The 12,850-nt window shown below is 24.9% G+C and overlaps 1 protein-coding gene across 2 annotated transcripts; it reads right to left on the bottom strand.

The window, feature by feature from the left end:
- Positions 1 to 7,799: 7,799 nt before the first annotated feature.
- LOC122717242 (muscarinic acetylcholine receptor DM1) lies at positions 7,800 to 12,826 on the bottom strand. 2 transcript variants are annotated; one of them, XM_043941100.1, is made up of 6 exons: positions 12,299 to 12,826; positions 11,719 to 12,201; positions 10,303 to 10,582; positions 9,683 to 9,809; positions 9,286 to 9,603; positions 7,800 to 8,583 (listed from the first exon to the last, which is right to left on the bottom strand). In XM_043941100.1, the coding sequence occupies exons 2-6, from the start codon at positions 12,179 to 12,181 to the stop codon at positions 8,059 to 8,061; spliced, it is 1,713 nt and encodes a 570-aa protein (XP_043797035.1). In that variant the 5' UTR covers positions 12,182 to 12,201; positions 12,299 to 12,826; the 3' UTR covers positions 7,800 to 8,058. The 2 variants fall into 2 exon arrangements, with proteins under 2 accessions (XP_043797035.1, XP_043797034.1); XM_043941099.1 differs by having other exon boundaries at positions 11,719 to 12,826.
- Between the last annotated feature and the right edge of the window lie 24 nt (positions 12,827 to 12,850).

Here is a 12,850-nt window from a genome sequence, read left to right on the forward strand (position 1 = left end):
TAATGTATATGTGAATTGTAGTGAGTTGTAGTAGTGAATTTGAAAAATGCTTTATAAATTCTTATATTATTTTAGAAGATACTGTAGAAACTTTATTATTGTACCTATAATTGGGTATAAAAAAAAATAAAAAAATAAAAATTTAAATTGGGAATTATTTATCTAAAAAATAAAACTCTTATTCATTACAGATAGTATATTTTATCCAGATTCTACTGGTATTACATACAGTTTTTTCTATACGTCTTTTTTCCAGTTACGTAACGTTTTTGTCACTTTATGTATTTTTTGTTAATATAAAACACGTATATAAACATAGATTGAGTATATTGGTGTTTACAGTAATGTATAGTTAAAAAAAGTCGCACACCATTTTTGTTATTTCAATATACGCTTATGTAAAGACATCATCATTTGAAACGAATGATACAATTCTTTTTTTTTTTTCTTTTTTCGTTTTACTTTGTGCTCTACTACGTATAAGTTTTGCAGTGTTTACAATATTTTTGTATCTAGACGTGTGAAAAATTATATACTTCATGGCAATCATACGACAATTAAAAAAATAAAAAGTTACGACAACCGTTACCTGTGTGTCCTGGAGGAAAGATAATGAAACGATTCAAGAAAGTTGTTAAACCAAACCTATGAAATATCTATGAAGAAATAGAAAAATTCATAATTAAATTTATAATTGAAAAAAAATAAGAAAATTTTTGTCGTTGAAATTTATCTCCATATATAGAATACAATTGTTTAAGTATATTTCCCATGGCGAGAATAAAATACAAATGTTCTACAACACTACGTAATGTATACTGGCTACACAAAAGGTGCTCGGTAAGGTATGCATTATTATTTATTTTCCGGTAAAAGTATAATAAAATGAACAATCGTAAACTGTAATTAAAAAATTCAATACTTGTTACACAGTTATTTTTGTGAATCATTTTAACAGTCAAAATTTGAACACGTCCGCAGTTAATGCAATAAATATTTCTAGCGTAATTAACGATTATGAATCAGTTAAATGATTTCTTTATGATTTTTCAAAGATTTCAGATTTGATTTTTCAAAAATCTGGTGAATCTTAGCGCGAAATTTTTATGTTAATCGATAGAATTGATTATATTTGTGTGATGGTTAAGAACTTATAAGATCGATGTAAAATCTATTTGTTCAAACGGAAGATCGATGTACATAATTATAGGTAAACAAGGGAGCACTTGAATACGCGTAAATAGAAAACAGTTTGGACACCGCAGATTCGTCGAGAATATACATAATAATTCTTTCGTTAGAGACCCCAAAAATAATAATTTCGATTAGTTCGATGCAAATGTAGAATTGATCTGTAATTTTAAAATTGATACAGTAAAAAATGGATAAATATTCAAAAATCGAAATCTAGTTACTATTGAAATTTAATTCAGAATTCAGAGTTTCTTTTGTATTTGCCAATATGACAAAAATGGTTAATATTTAAGAGACTTGAAATTCAAAATAAATGTGTCGATTTTTGTGATATATCAAGAGAAATTCTTTCTAATAGTGGATACGAATTATTAAACATTTATGTCATTGTTTAATCATTTTTAGAGTTATCTAATATATATTATTTTTTATATCATACGATTTTGGATTATAGTTACTAATTTTGGGGCTTCTAGCGAATCATATTGTACAAATGTACATTTCCATTTATCATGAACCGATGTAAAATTAAAAAATTGGCACACCTTACGGTACATCCTCTTCCATCATATATTATATATATTATGTATATGTATATATGTATATATGAATGTAAATTAATAATCATGTTTATGTGCGTAAGTTTTCTTATTTGGCAAATTTATTTTTTTTTATTTTCGTGAGAAGTCTATTCAGGGTTATTGCGCAAAATTTGATACACTTTATCTGCTCAGTTGATAATGTCGTTGTTCTATATTTTTCTTTTTACCGTTATTTTCTCGCTAAATAAATTTATAAAATTTTCATTTCCAACGCGTGAAGAAATTCTTCATTAGTTTCTGTTTCATTTCTTTTTTTTTTTGGAAATTTGTTGAATTAATATCATTACATTCCTAAGAAAGAAATTTTCGATTTAGAATTTTATTATACAAATATAATCCACGAATAATAATTTTATAATTTAACAAAATATATAACAGAAAACACAAAATAATATAAAATAACAAATTTTCATTGATGAATATAAATTTTTCATTATAAATATAAATTGATTATAAAATTTAGTTATTAATTAGTTATCTAATTAACTGATTAATAAATTATGTTAAGAAAAATTAATCAATAATTGACTAATCTTTATTAATCTCTTAACGCTCATCTTATTTTAAAAATTTACTTTATGTTATGATATATGTGTGTATGCGTGGGTGGGTGAGTGTATGATGGGTGTGTATGTATGCATTGAAACTATGATATTTTATATTACAAAATGTACATTATCTTTTAGATAAGAATGTACTTTTTATATACAATGATAATTTCTACAATTTTTATAATAATAAACTGTTATTTGTACTCTTATATACTTTTTAAACGAACAATGATCGCTTTCTTCTTTCTTATAATTTCTTCTTCTTCTTGATAATTTTATGTTTCATTTTATCATTTCTATTGTTTTTATTATTATTATTTTTTATTTTAACCATTATTGTACTATTATGTATAATATTGAGCAAAATTTTATTCATATAAAAAATAATGAATGAAAAATATCAAATGAAATTTTCTATTCAAATAATTTACGAATAAATAATTTATCGTCGATCAAATAAGAATTTATCCAAATATGATTTAATAGATAAACAAATCATTTTCGGAACAAAAAAAAATCTGTACATTTTATACACACACTTTTAAAAAATTAATAAGCAAAAAAAAAAAGAAAAAAAAAATTAAAAAAAAAAAATAAATAAATGAAAAAAAATTTATATATGAAATTTGAGCGTTAAAAGATTATAAATTTATTTATATTAAATTTATTTAATATAATTTAAATAATTTAGATAAAGATAATTATCAAAATGTGTATCAGCGCTATGCTATGTATAATGCTATGTATAATTAAGAAATAATTATAATTCTTAATATTTGTTCAAGAGAATACTTCCACACTCGTGTATCTTCAATACATAATTCTATTTACAGAAAAAAATGTTAAATGTTTTTCATCAGACTTTTTTTTCTTTTTCTTTTTCTATAAGCATCACTTTGCGCAATAATCCCCTCTTTTCACGAATTATGCGTTTGAACCGGTGACGTTTCACCTTCATTTAATACATACATGGATTAGGAAAACTTTTCAGCGGCCGCGTCAGCGGAACGTATCGTGTGAAAAACGATGGATTTGTATCATACATCATGTTATTCATCCCGTTAGCTTATTTTTTTCCTAAAATGATTTTTTTTTAAATATTGAACATTGAATAGAAAAAAGCGAACAAGAGTAGAAGCGAAAAAGAATGCGCAAGAGAGAGAGAGAGAGAGAGAGAGAGAGAGAGAGAGATGCATATATGTGCATGTGCATTTTGTATATTTATAAATATACACGCTAAGTAACAAGTACTAGAGATAAATAAAATGACATGTTAGATAATGTATAAGAGGACGGAACGAAACATATATATATATATAGGGATATTTTTTTTTACAATTTATAACATCTAAAAAGAATGAAAATTGTATATAATTCAATAGCAATATTTAAGCTATTAAAGTGTGAATTTAATTAAAAAAATTTTTTATGGTGCCGCAAATCATTTGTAAATTATAATTCTCATTGATTTTATAAATTTCAATTTATTTTTATTTTCAGGAAATAATGTTTCTTTCTAATGTACAAATCATTTTGAACGAAGAAATTTGGAATTAGAATTCTTAATTTGCTCCTTTATGATATGAATATTCGTTTTACACATTCATTTTGAGATATCAATAAATTTATAATAATTAATACTTATAATAAAAAACTTATGATAAGATTAGAGAAAAAAATATTAAGTATAATTAACTATAATTAACTATAATAAAAATAAGAATTAAAAAATTAAAAAAATATGTTTATAAATAGTTTAAAATGAAAGATCATAACGCTTTAAATTAATTAAGCAAAAAACACTTGCGACACCTCTAAATTTTATAGAAATTATTTTTACCATACAAAATTTGAAAAGGTTAAACGTAAATCTTTTTCATCGTTGAAAAATAATTTTTTTGTACCACCCTAATATATTATACTGAATATTAATATTCATTGCTCAAGAAAATATGTCGTTTTTTTGATATGAAATCTAAAATATCAATGATACGTTCTTTGAACAAACGCGACTGCTGGCAAGTTGACCATGTACTTAATTAATAAATGTGTGCTTTCGATCGTTTCATCGTTTGAATACTTATATTTATTTCTGTGATAGAAAATAATTTTGTAATTCAAAAAAATGAAAAAATTTGGATTTTAATATAGATGTAAACAGAATCGGCTTTCCTCGAATAGACAATATTATTTTGTCAATTTTTATAATAAATGGAATGTTACGTATCTTAAAAAAAAAATTTCGTAAAAAAAATACAATGATTAATAGTTAGATTAAAAGATTAAAGAATATATCTAATTAAAATAAATTTAAAATTAGAATTGTAATTTCAACACTTTTATTTTAATCTATTAACTTTTTATATTATAAAATTAATTAAATTTCATTAAACTTAACTTTATCAAAATATAATTAAAAATGAAATAAAATAAAAAGATAAATTTTTAAGATAATGAATATTTTTAACGAGGATAATAAGGATACATAAATTTGCTTTCTTATTATATAAGAAAGGAAGAATAATAGATTCTTAAAATAAATCTTTATACATTAATACATTGCGAATTCCGTTATTATTTAATAATAACGGAATGTCAAAAAAAATTATTTTAAGAAATTATAATAAAATATTATTATTTTAAGGAAGATTTATTTTATTTTTACATTATAATTTTGTAAATAAATTAATTATTAGAAATAAATAAAATAAATAAAAAAAATTAAGCAAATCTTATCAAATTTGTAAAATAAACATCAATTACGCATTTTTTTTAGGAAAAAAAAAAATTAAAATTCCATTTTAATATTATTGTTTCTAGTGCAAAATTAAATTGCTTATAATTTGAAAAATTAATACGGTTTTATTGCCGTAAAATTATTACCATTAAATAATCATTAGCATTGTCTTTGACTAGTGAAATAATTATTTCCTAAAAAAGATTATTTCCTAGAATATAATAAAGTATAATTAAAATGTAATGTAATTATAATAAATAAAATAAATAAATATTAAAAATTTACTATTATTAATTAAAAATAACAGCCTTAAGGGGATCACAATTCACAAATTATAGGGATATAGGAAATAAATTTTTAAGTAAGCGTTATATGTATTTTTCAAAAAGTTTTTTTGCATGTCTTCTATTTTTTTCAAATCTAATTAAAAAATTTTAAATATCAATTAGGATCGATTTGAAATTTTGTATAGGTGATATTAAATATTTATCTTATAAATCGCTTGAAAAGCCGATTTGTATCATAAATACTTCTAAATAAATTTAATTAAACTGAATAAAATTCTATATTCTTTGTTATTAAATTTCATTTAGAATGACACAGTAGCAATAATCCTCGGATAAATGATCACATATTTTAAAAATTCACTCCATTTTTTTCTATTATTCATAAAATAAATTTCGCGAAATATACAAGATATTTATCGATACAGATATAAATTTTTAACTTTTCCATTAGATGCTTATAAAGCAATAAAATTATTATAAAATTATAATATAAAATTCAATTTTTATTAATTTAAAATAAATATATATATATTTTAGATTGTATATTATATATATATATACATATGTAATATACTAATAATAATAATAATATTAAAATTTAATTTATAATTAGCATTATTATATCTTTATTTTATATTCACAATGATTCGACATACGAAATTAGAAGAAATCATTGTTGTATCATTTATCCGAGAAGTACTGTATACAAATGATACAAAATTATATAATGTCACCTTATAGAAAAAAATACATATTAAAAATTCTGTAAAATTTTATACTAAAAAAATGATAGAAAATTCTTAATTTCTTATTTATATATTATATATTTAATAGAAGTATACTTTTGAAAGAACACATTTATTAAGTTACCGCCCTATACTATTGATATCTTAAAGCTTCGTTTGGCACGTGTGATTAGAATGTTATTTAATACGAAAGTGTTACAACGTTTCTTAATACGAAAGAATCGATGCAGCGCTTTTTTTTTTTTATTTTGTTGTCGTTATAGTTGTGACACATGTCTCTATGTATATTAGCGCTTGTTTGGTTCTCCATGACTAATTACACTTAAAACACTCATTTACAACTGAACTACTATTTAAAATGTACATCAAGTGCGTTGTGTTCCTCGAATAAAACGCACGAGAAATGCTTGTTTATTTTTCTTAGGATTCGAATAAGATTTCGTTTTTGTGCGGTATAGCTTTGTAGGAGGTTCGCGAAATTTAGTCAGTTTCTTAAATATTATTTTTTTTTAATTTGAAAATTGTTATTAAACGAAAATTTTTATTTTTCGTTATCTACATTAACAATTCTATATAACTGAAAACATTTTTAACAGTTTTAAAACTTTTATAATAACTTTTGGACGACCAATGATTTTGATTTATTAATCCAAAATTAATATTTAGAATTATTTGATAAAAATTTGTTTGTTTAATATATCATTATAAATGTCTCAACGCGATTAAATAGATATTTTTACATTTATGTTGTTTATAGAAACTGATTTCGTTTCACAAACTATAGAAAAAAAACTCGACTCGCGACAAGTCGATATCATTTATTTATCGTACAATCGTCGCTGAAATCGAGTCACAAATTTGGCACTGTCGCGTATGTGCCGATTATTTATCCCTCTTTTGTCTTTTTTTTGTACGGTTCAGAAATATATTTATAAAGATTATTTTTCATGGCAGTATTCACGTTGCATTGCCTCAAATCTGGAAATCTGAGCTGTTTAATCGCGAACATTTAGTAGTCCTTTCGATTTCCCATAATCTAAAATAAGAACACGCTTGCCTCTTCGCGTTTCGAGTAATAAATGTTTTTAATTTCTTTAATCAATCATTCAACGATGTAATTGAAAATCATACTTTCTGATTCTCTTAATTTTATAGATATCTAATAAAAATTAAATAGACAAATTTAGATAGATAAATACTTTCTATATCATCACTCATTTTTTCCTAAAATGGATAAAACATAATTTCAAATTGTGGATAAAAATAATTTCAAAAACTCGTGAAGTTAATCGTGTTATGATTATAAAATACAAATACTGTATACAAAATGTGTCTTATTAAATTTATTAAATGGAATTATGTAAACACCCTGTTTTTCCCTAATCTAACATCTATGAAACAAAATTTTTGAGTATAATGTTTTTAACTGTTTTTCGATTTGTATAAATGTTGTATTACAAATCATTTTATCATAACTTTTCGAAAGTTTATTTATCTTAAAAAAGGTTCCTATGATATTTTCAAAACTACTATTTTTTTGTTATCCATATCTATAGAAATGAAATGAAAAGATTAAAAAACAGTATTAGTATTTACGTAATAAATTTTTAAATGACAAAACTGAAAAATATAATTTTGTAATAAAATTATATAGTAATTACAGCAAATACTATATAATTATAATATAGTATAATAATAAATACGTATGTTTGATTTCCAATTAATAAAAGTAAGATATACGCAATAATGTTGAGCGAAAATGTCACATAAAATGTAAACATTTATTAATATAGGTTATATTATAATTGAAAGCAACTCAGTTTCCCTATCATCGGCAAGCACGTTCGGAGGAATGATTAAAAAGGAGAAGAGAGAAAATGATAGAGAAAATAGTACGCCCATAAGCGTGCAGATGTCGCATGCTGGGCGTTTCTACTGATATCATCCTCTGTCAATCGCGGCTCTGTTTCTATTATGCCACTTGCACTTGAGAATCCTTACGTATGTTCGTCGAAATGCCGCGTTGCACAGGGCGTAACACATTGGATTCACAGTACTATTGATATAACAAAGATAATAGAAAAAGTCCCAGAGCTCTTGCGGGATGTACCACGAGCAGGCTGTGATGGATTTAATTAGAACAAGAATATTGTACGGTGTCCAGGTGATGATAAATGCCAGCAAAATGGCTGACAAAGTTTTCGCGGCCTTTCGATCGGCCTTTTTTTCCTGCAATTTCTTTTTCTTCTTGTTTGTAGTTTTATTCGCGGCTGGCTTGCTCCCTAATGCTTTCGGAATGTTTTTTGTATTTAAGGGAATCCTTATATCCGGCATGTGAGATGGTCTCCTGGTGATCATTGAAGGACTCACTGTTTCGTCGTGATACATTTTTATACTTGGGCCTTCCGAATACTTTCCCATGCCACTGGTATCTCTTGTTGGAAGTCGAATTAAAATCGTGTAAACCTAGGTAAAGTATTTTTATATATTAAATAATTATATAATATACAATCTGACACCCCTGATTCTATGATATTTTTATGATACGAAAAATTTCAAAATTATACGAAGTAATTCAGAAAGATCAAGTAAGCTTATATTACTCTAATCTATTAAATAACTGGATCGATATATTACTATATTATATTTATTATGTCCAAATATAACAATTTGATTCTTTGAGCTAGATATTATTTTTTTTAATTATAAAAATTGTTACATTAAATATATATCAAATAAATCTTTTTAAGTATAGATTGATATTTTTTTTTCTAAATAATATCTCTCTTTGTCTTATATCTCGTGACTTCTTATTCAATACCAAAAATTTTTTATTCCTTTTTTTGAATATTTTTAATTTTTCTCGTTTAATCCATAATTCTCGCCTTTAATTTTGTGATAATTATGAAAACGAATACTGCAGAAATGTCTCTGATCAGCCAATGTATTTAAATCTATGCTTTAATTGTGTGAAATATTTTGAATGATTGATTAATTAAGTGACAATAATGTTAAAAATAAATAAAACAAAAATATGAAAATAAGAATGAATAAAATAAAAATATAAGGTTTCTTGCAAAAATTATTTTATCAAGATATATAGCTTTTAGTTATTGTAACATGCAAGATCGTGCAATATTATTAGAATATTTATAAATCCAAACGTACAGAATCGCTAGAGATGCTTTTCGTTGATAGTTCGCCGGCTTTTCCAGATTTTTTATAATCGTGGTTATCAGCGATACTGATAGCTCTCTCAACAGTTAACGTAGTAGGATGAATTCCACTTAAAGAGGCAGATCGAGAAACCGTACCAGTAAGAGGGGTTTCCGCTGACAATGGCGTTATGGCTTCGTCATAACCGTGTGTAGCACGACTGCTCTCAGCTCCCTCGATATCCTCTTCTTCGTCATCGTCTTCGCGACCACTATGCCACCACGCGATGCACCACATCTTTAACCACATCCACGAAAATGGTCTGTGTTTCTATAAATTTATATAAATTATATTCATTATTTTTAACAAATATCTTTGTATAAAATATTAAATAGTTTGAAATATTTACCATTTTATATTGAGGATAATGTTTTTCTAGATAAGAGACTGCGATATGTGTCGCGTTCACGTCTTCGACTCCTGTGCTCGATTCGCTTCTAGGCCTCCTGCAGTCCTCCATGTCTAACGCTTCATCGCTAATTAGTAAAAAAAAGTATTAGATAAATACTAATAAGTAAAGAGAATTATTAATAAGTAAAAAAATAATTAGATGAATTATTTATCTCTTTTCATTTTTTGAGTTATTAACTCGTTGTATTTGTTAGTACGTTGCGGATTAATTAATTGTACATATATATAAATATAAATATTTTAAATAATATTTAAAATATTTAAAATAACTTAGAATTAAAAAAAGTAGATATTATTCATTGTTGGATTTCTTCTTTAGATCTGAAAATATAATTTTTGTATGACATATATATTTTGTTTGAAAATTTATTTGATTTATGAAATGCTTTTGAAAAAACAAGTAATAATAATTTTAATGCATATTAATATCACAATACGATACTAATAGAATGAATTAATAAAAACTGTTATTAATAAATTATCTCGTCATAATATCAAAATGTTATTAATTATATAATAGTATATATAAAAAGATTGAAAAAAAATTAAACAACCAACCTAGAATTACTCCTCTTACTGGCATCTTGTTTTCCAGCTTGTAAATACGGAAGATCTTTTTGCCGCTTCTTGGTTTCTTTCCATATACGCCAATAAAGAATGATCATCACAGTGACAGGCACATAAAATGCAGCAATTGCGGTACCGAATGTGATGTAATGATTTGTCTCGATGAATTGTATATAACATGCATTGATGGGTACCGTTCGTTGGCCCTCGATGTATGGCCAAGCATAAATCCAAGGTGGCCATAAAAGCAATGAAATTCCCCAGGCGCATGCTGAAACGTATTATTTGTTTATTTCTTCTTTATTTAATATTCATGCTATTGTTCTAAAGTATTATTTAAATGAGAAGGAATACGAATTTTGTAATTTAATCTATATATATATATATATATATCAGTGATTTGTCTTAAAGATTATGAAGTATTTCCTGAAAAGTTATAGGTAATGTTTTTATTTAACAATTTAAAATCTTTTTAAAAAATTTTTTTTATTTTAAAAGATTGTAGCATACTGATTTAGCATGCTTTTCATATCAAGATTATGCTTTTCATATAGTATAATATATTAAGCAAAATAAAATAACATCGAATTTATTAAAATCTCAAATTATAGCTTTTATGTAATTTTGTAAGAATTATTTTTATTTCTTTTATATCATTACCGATGAAAAATAGAATATTTTAAATATTTTTTCATCGGGCTACATACTTTCTTGATTAGTTTCATCAAAATAGACATCCAATATCGGTTTAATACATTCCTTTGTAAGAAGCTTTTCCGTATAAGTATATATTATTGACTAGGCAGAAGTAGGTTGATTCCTTTGTTTCTATTGATAGCGTAAAAAAGTTATATAAAAAAGATTTCATTTCTCGATATTATTAATATTGAAAACGGAGAAAAGTATCTTCGAAATAATTTACCATTAATATATAAGTTATAGATAAATTTGAAGAAAGTAACTCGATTTTTCTCTTTCTTATATATAATTAAATATAATTATTTTTATAAGGATAAAAATACCAGAAATATATATATTATAGTATATATTTTATATATAAAAATACTAATTGAAAGATTTAAAACGGTCTCGAATTTTGTAGTTTTTTAAACAGAAAACTAATATCGATTCGAGTTTTGAAGAATTTTTTTAATAATCGAGATTTGTTAAAAATTCTTACAAAGATGATAAATCGATAATCGATCTATCGATGATAATAGATCATAAAGAATTCGTTCTTTTACTTTGTTGATTTACAAAACTACTAGTATGTTGCCATTTTTACAATATTTATCATAAAATATTAAAACTTCACTGTTTCTTTTGAAATTTCTATGGATAAGTAACTGTCTTTAGTGTTACCAATAGAATCATTAAATTCAGAGATATAACAGAAAATTAACTTACCGATCATAATGGCGGCCTTGGAAGTAGTTCTCTTGGCTCGATAGGTGAGAGGCCTCGTCACAGAGAAGTATCTATCGAAGCTGATAATAAGAAGATTTAATACTGATGCGTTACTTGCCAAATAATCTAACGCTAACCATGTATCGCAAATATGCGGTCCCAACGGCCAATAACCGAGCACAGTGTATACCGTGAAGAGAGGCATGGAAATTAGACCGATTGCGAAATCAGCAACTGCTAGGCTGAACAAGAAATAATTGGAAATCGTTTGTAACTGTTTGTCGATCTTAAACGAGATCATCACCATGATGTTACCGACAACGGTGGTCAGACTAAGGAAAAGGGCTATGATTACGATCAACACGCGTTCCCATATTCTATATGAGTGTAATTCTCCGCCGCAATCGAGACCATTGCTCACGTTGTAACTCTCGTTTCCGAAAATGTCTGAAGTCACATTCATGTCTGAAGAATTCGCTATTGCTGAAAAATATTTTGTGCGTACTTCCTTAATAATAATAAATAAATCTTTTCCTTCTTTCTTTTCTCTTTCTTTTTCTTTTTTTACTTATTTACGTACGTGTCTTTTGTCTATTTTGTCTAATCTTAAATACAAATTTGCCTCAATTTTCAGCTTTCGCTCATTTCTATCTCAATATGTATTATCTCTATTTCTCGTACGCTTCAAATTTTCTTTCTTCGATTCTTAAAATTATTTTTCTCTCTTTTTTCCAAAGTACAACGTTTCGTTTTATTCATAGAAATCGTCTTCTTTTTTTTTTTTCTTCTCTTCTATTTATTTAAATCCTTTGTTGTTCCTACTTAAAACGATTTGTTTTACATATAAAATTTTCTTATTTATCATTTAATTTATTATTTAGAATTCTTTTAAGGTATCCCTTTTTCGCGTTTTTAAATCGCCTCTTGGTTTAATTCATTTCTCTATTCAGCTACTCATCTTTTTGCGCTTATCCTTTTAAACGTATTTCACATTTATTTTCATATAGAAGCAATACTACTTCCATATTTTTTATTTTCTTATTTGTTTTTCTTTATCCACAGCTTTTGAGCTTTCTTTATGTTATTTTTAACAAAAAAAAATATTTCTCCTTTTTCTATTTTCTTTCTTTTT

This window comes from Apis laboriosa, unplaced genomic scaffold (assembly GCF_014066325.1).
Source record: "Apis laboriosa isolate Shangri-la unplaced genomic scaffold, ASM1406632v1 scaffold4_cov146, whole genome shotgun sequence".
In the NCBI taxonomy this organism is placed as follows: Eukaryota; Metazoa; Arthropoda; class Insecta; order Hymenoptera; family Apidae; genus Apis; species Apis laboriosa.

Excerpts from the sequence above, each read along its gene's own strand:
- LOC122717242 (XM_043941100.1), bottom strand. The coding sequence starts at position 12,181 with ATGAATGTGACTTCAGACATTTTCGGAAACGAGAGTTACAACGTGAGC. Across the intron at positions 9,604-9,682 it reads ATTATCCTCAATATAAAATG|AAACACAGACCATTTTCGTG; the intron begins GTAAATATTTCA and ends ATAAATTTATAG. Across the intron at positions 8,584-9,285 it reads AAAGCATCTCTAGCGATTCT|GTTTACACGATTTTAATTCG; the intron begins GTACGTTTGGAT and ends TACTTTACCTAG.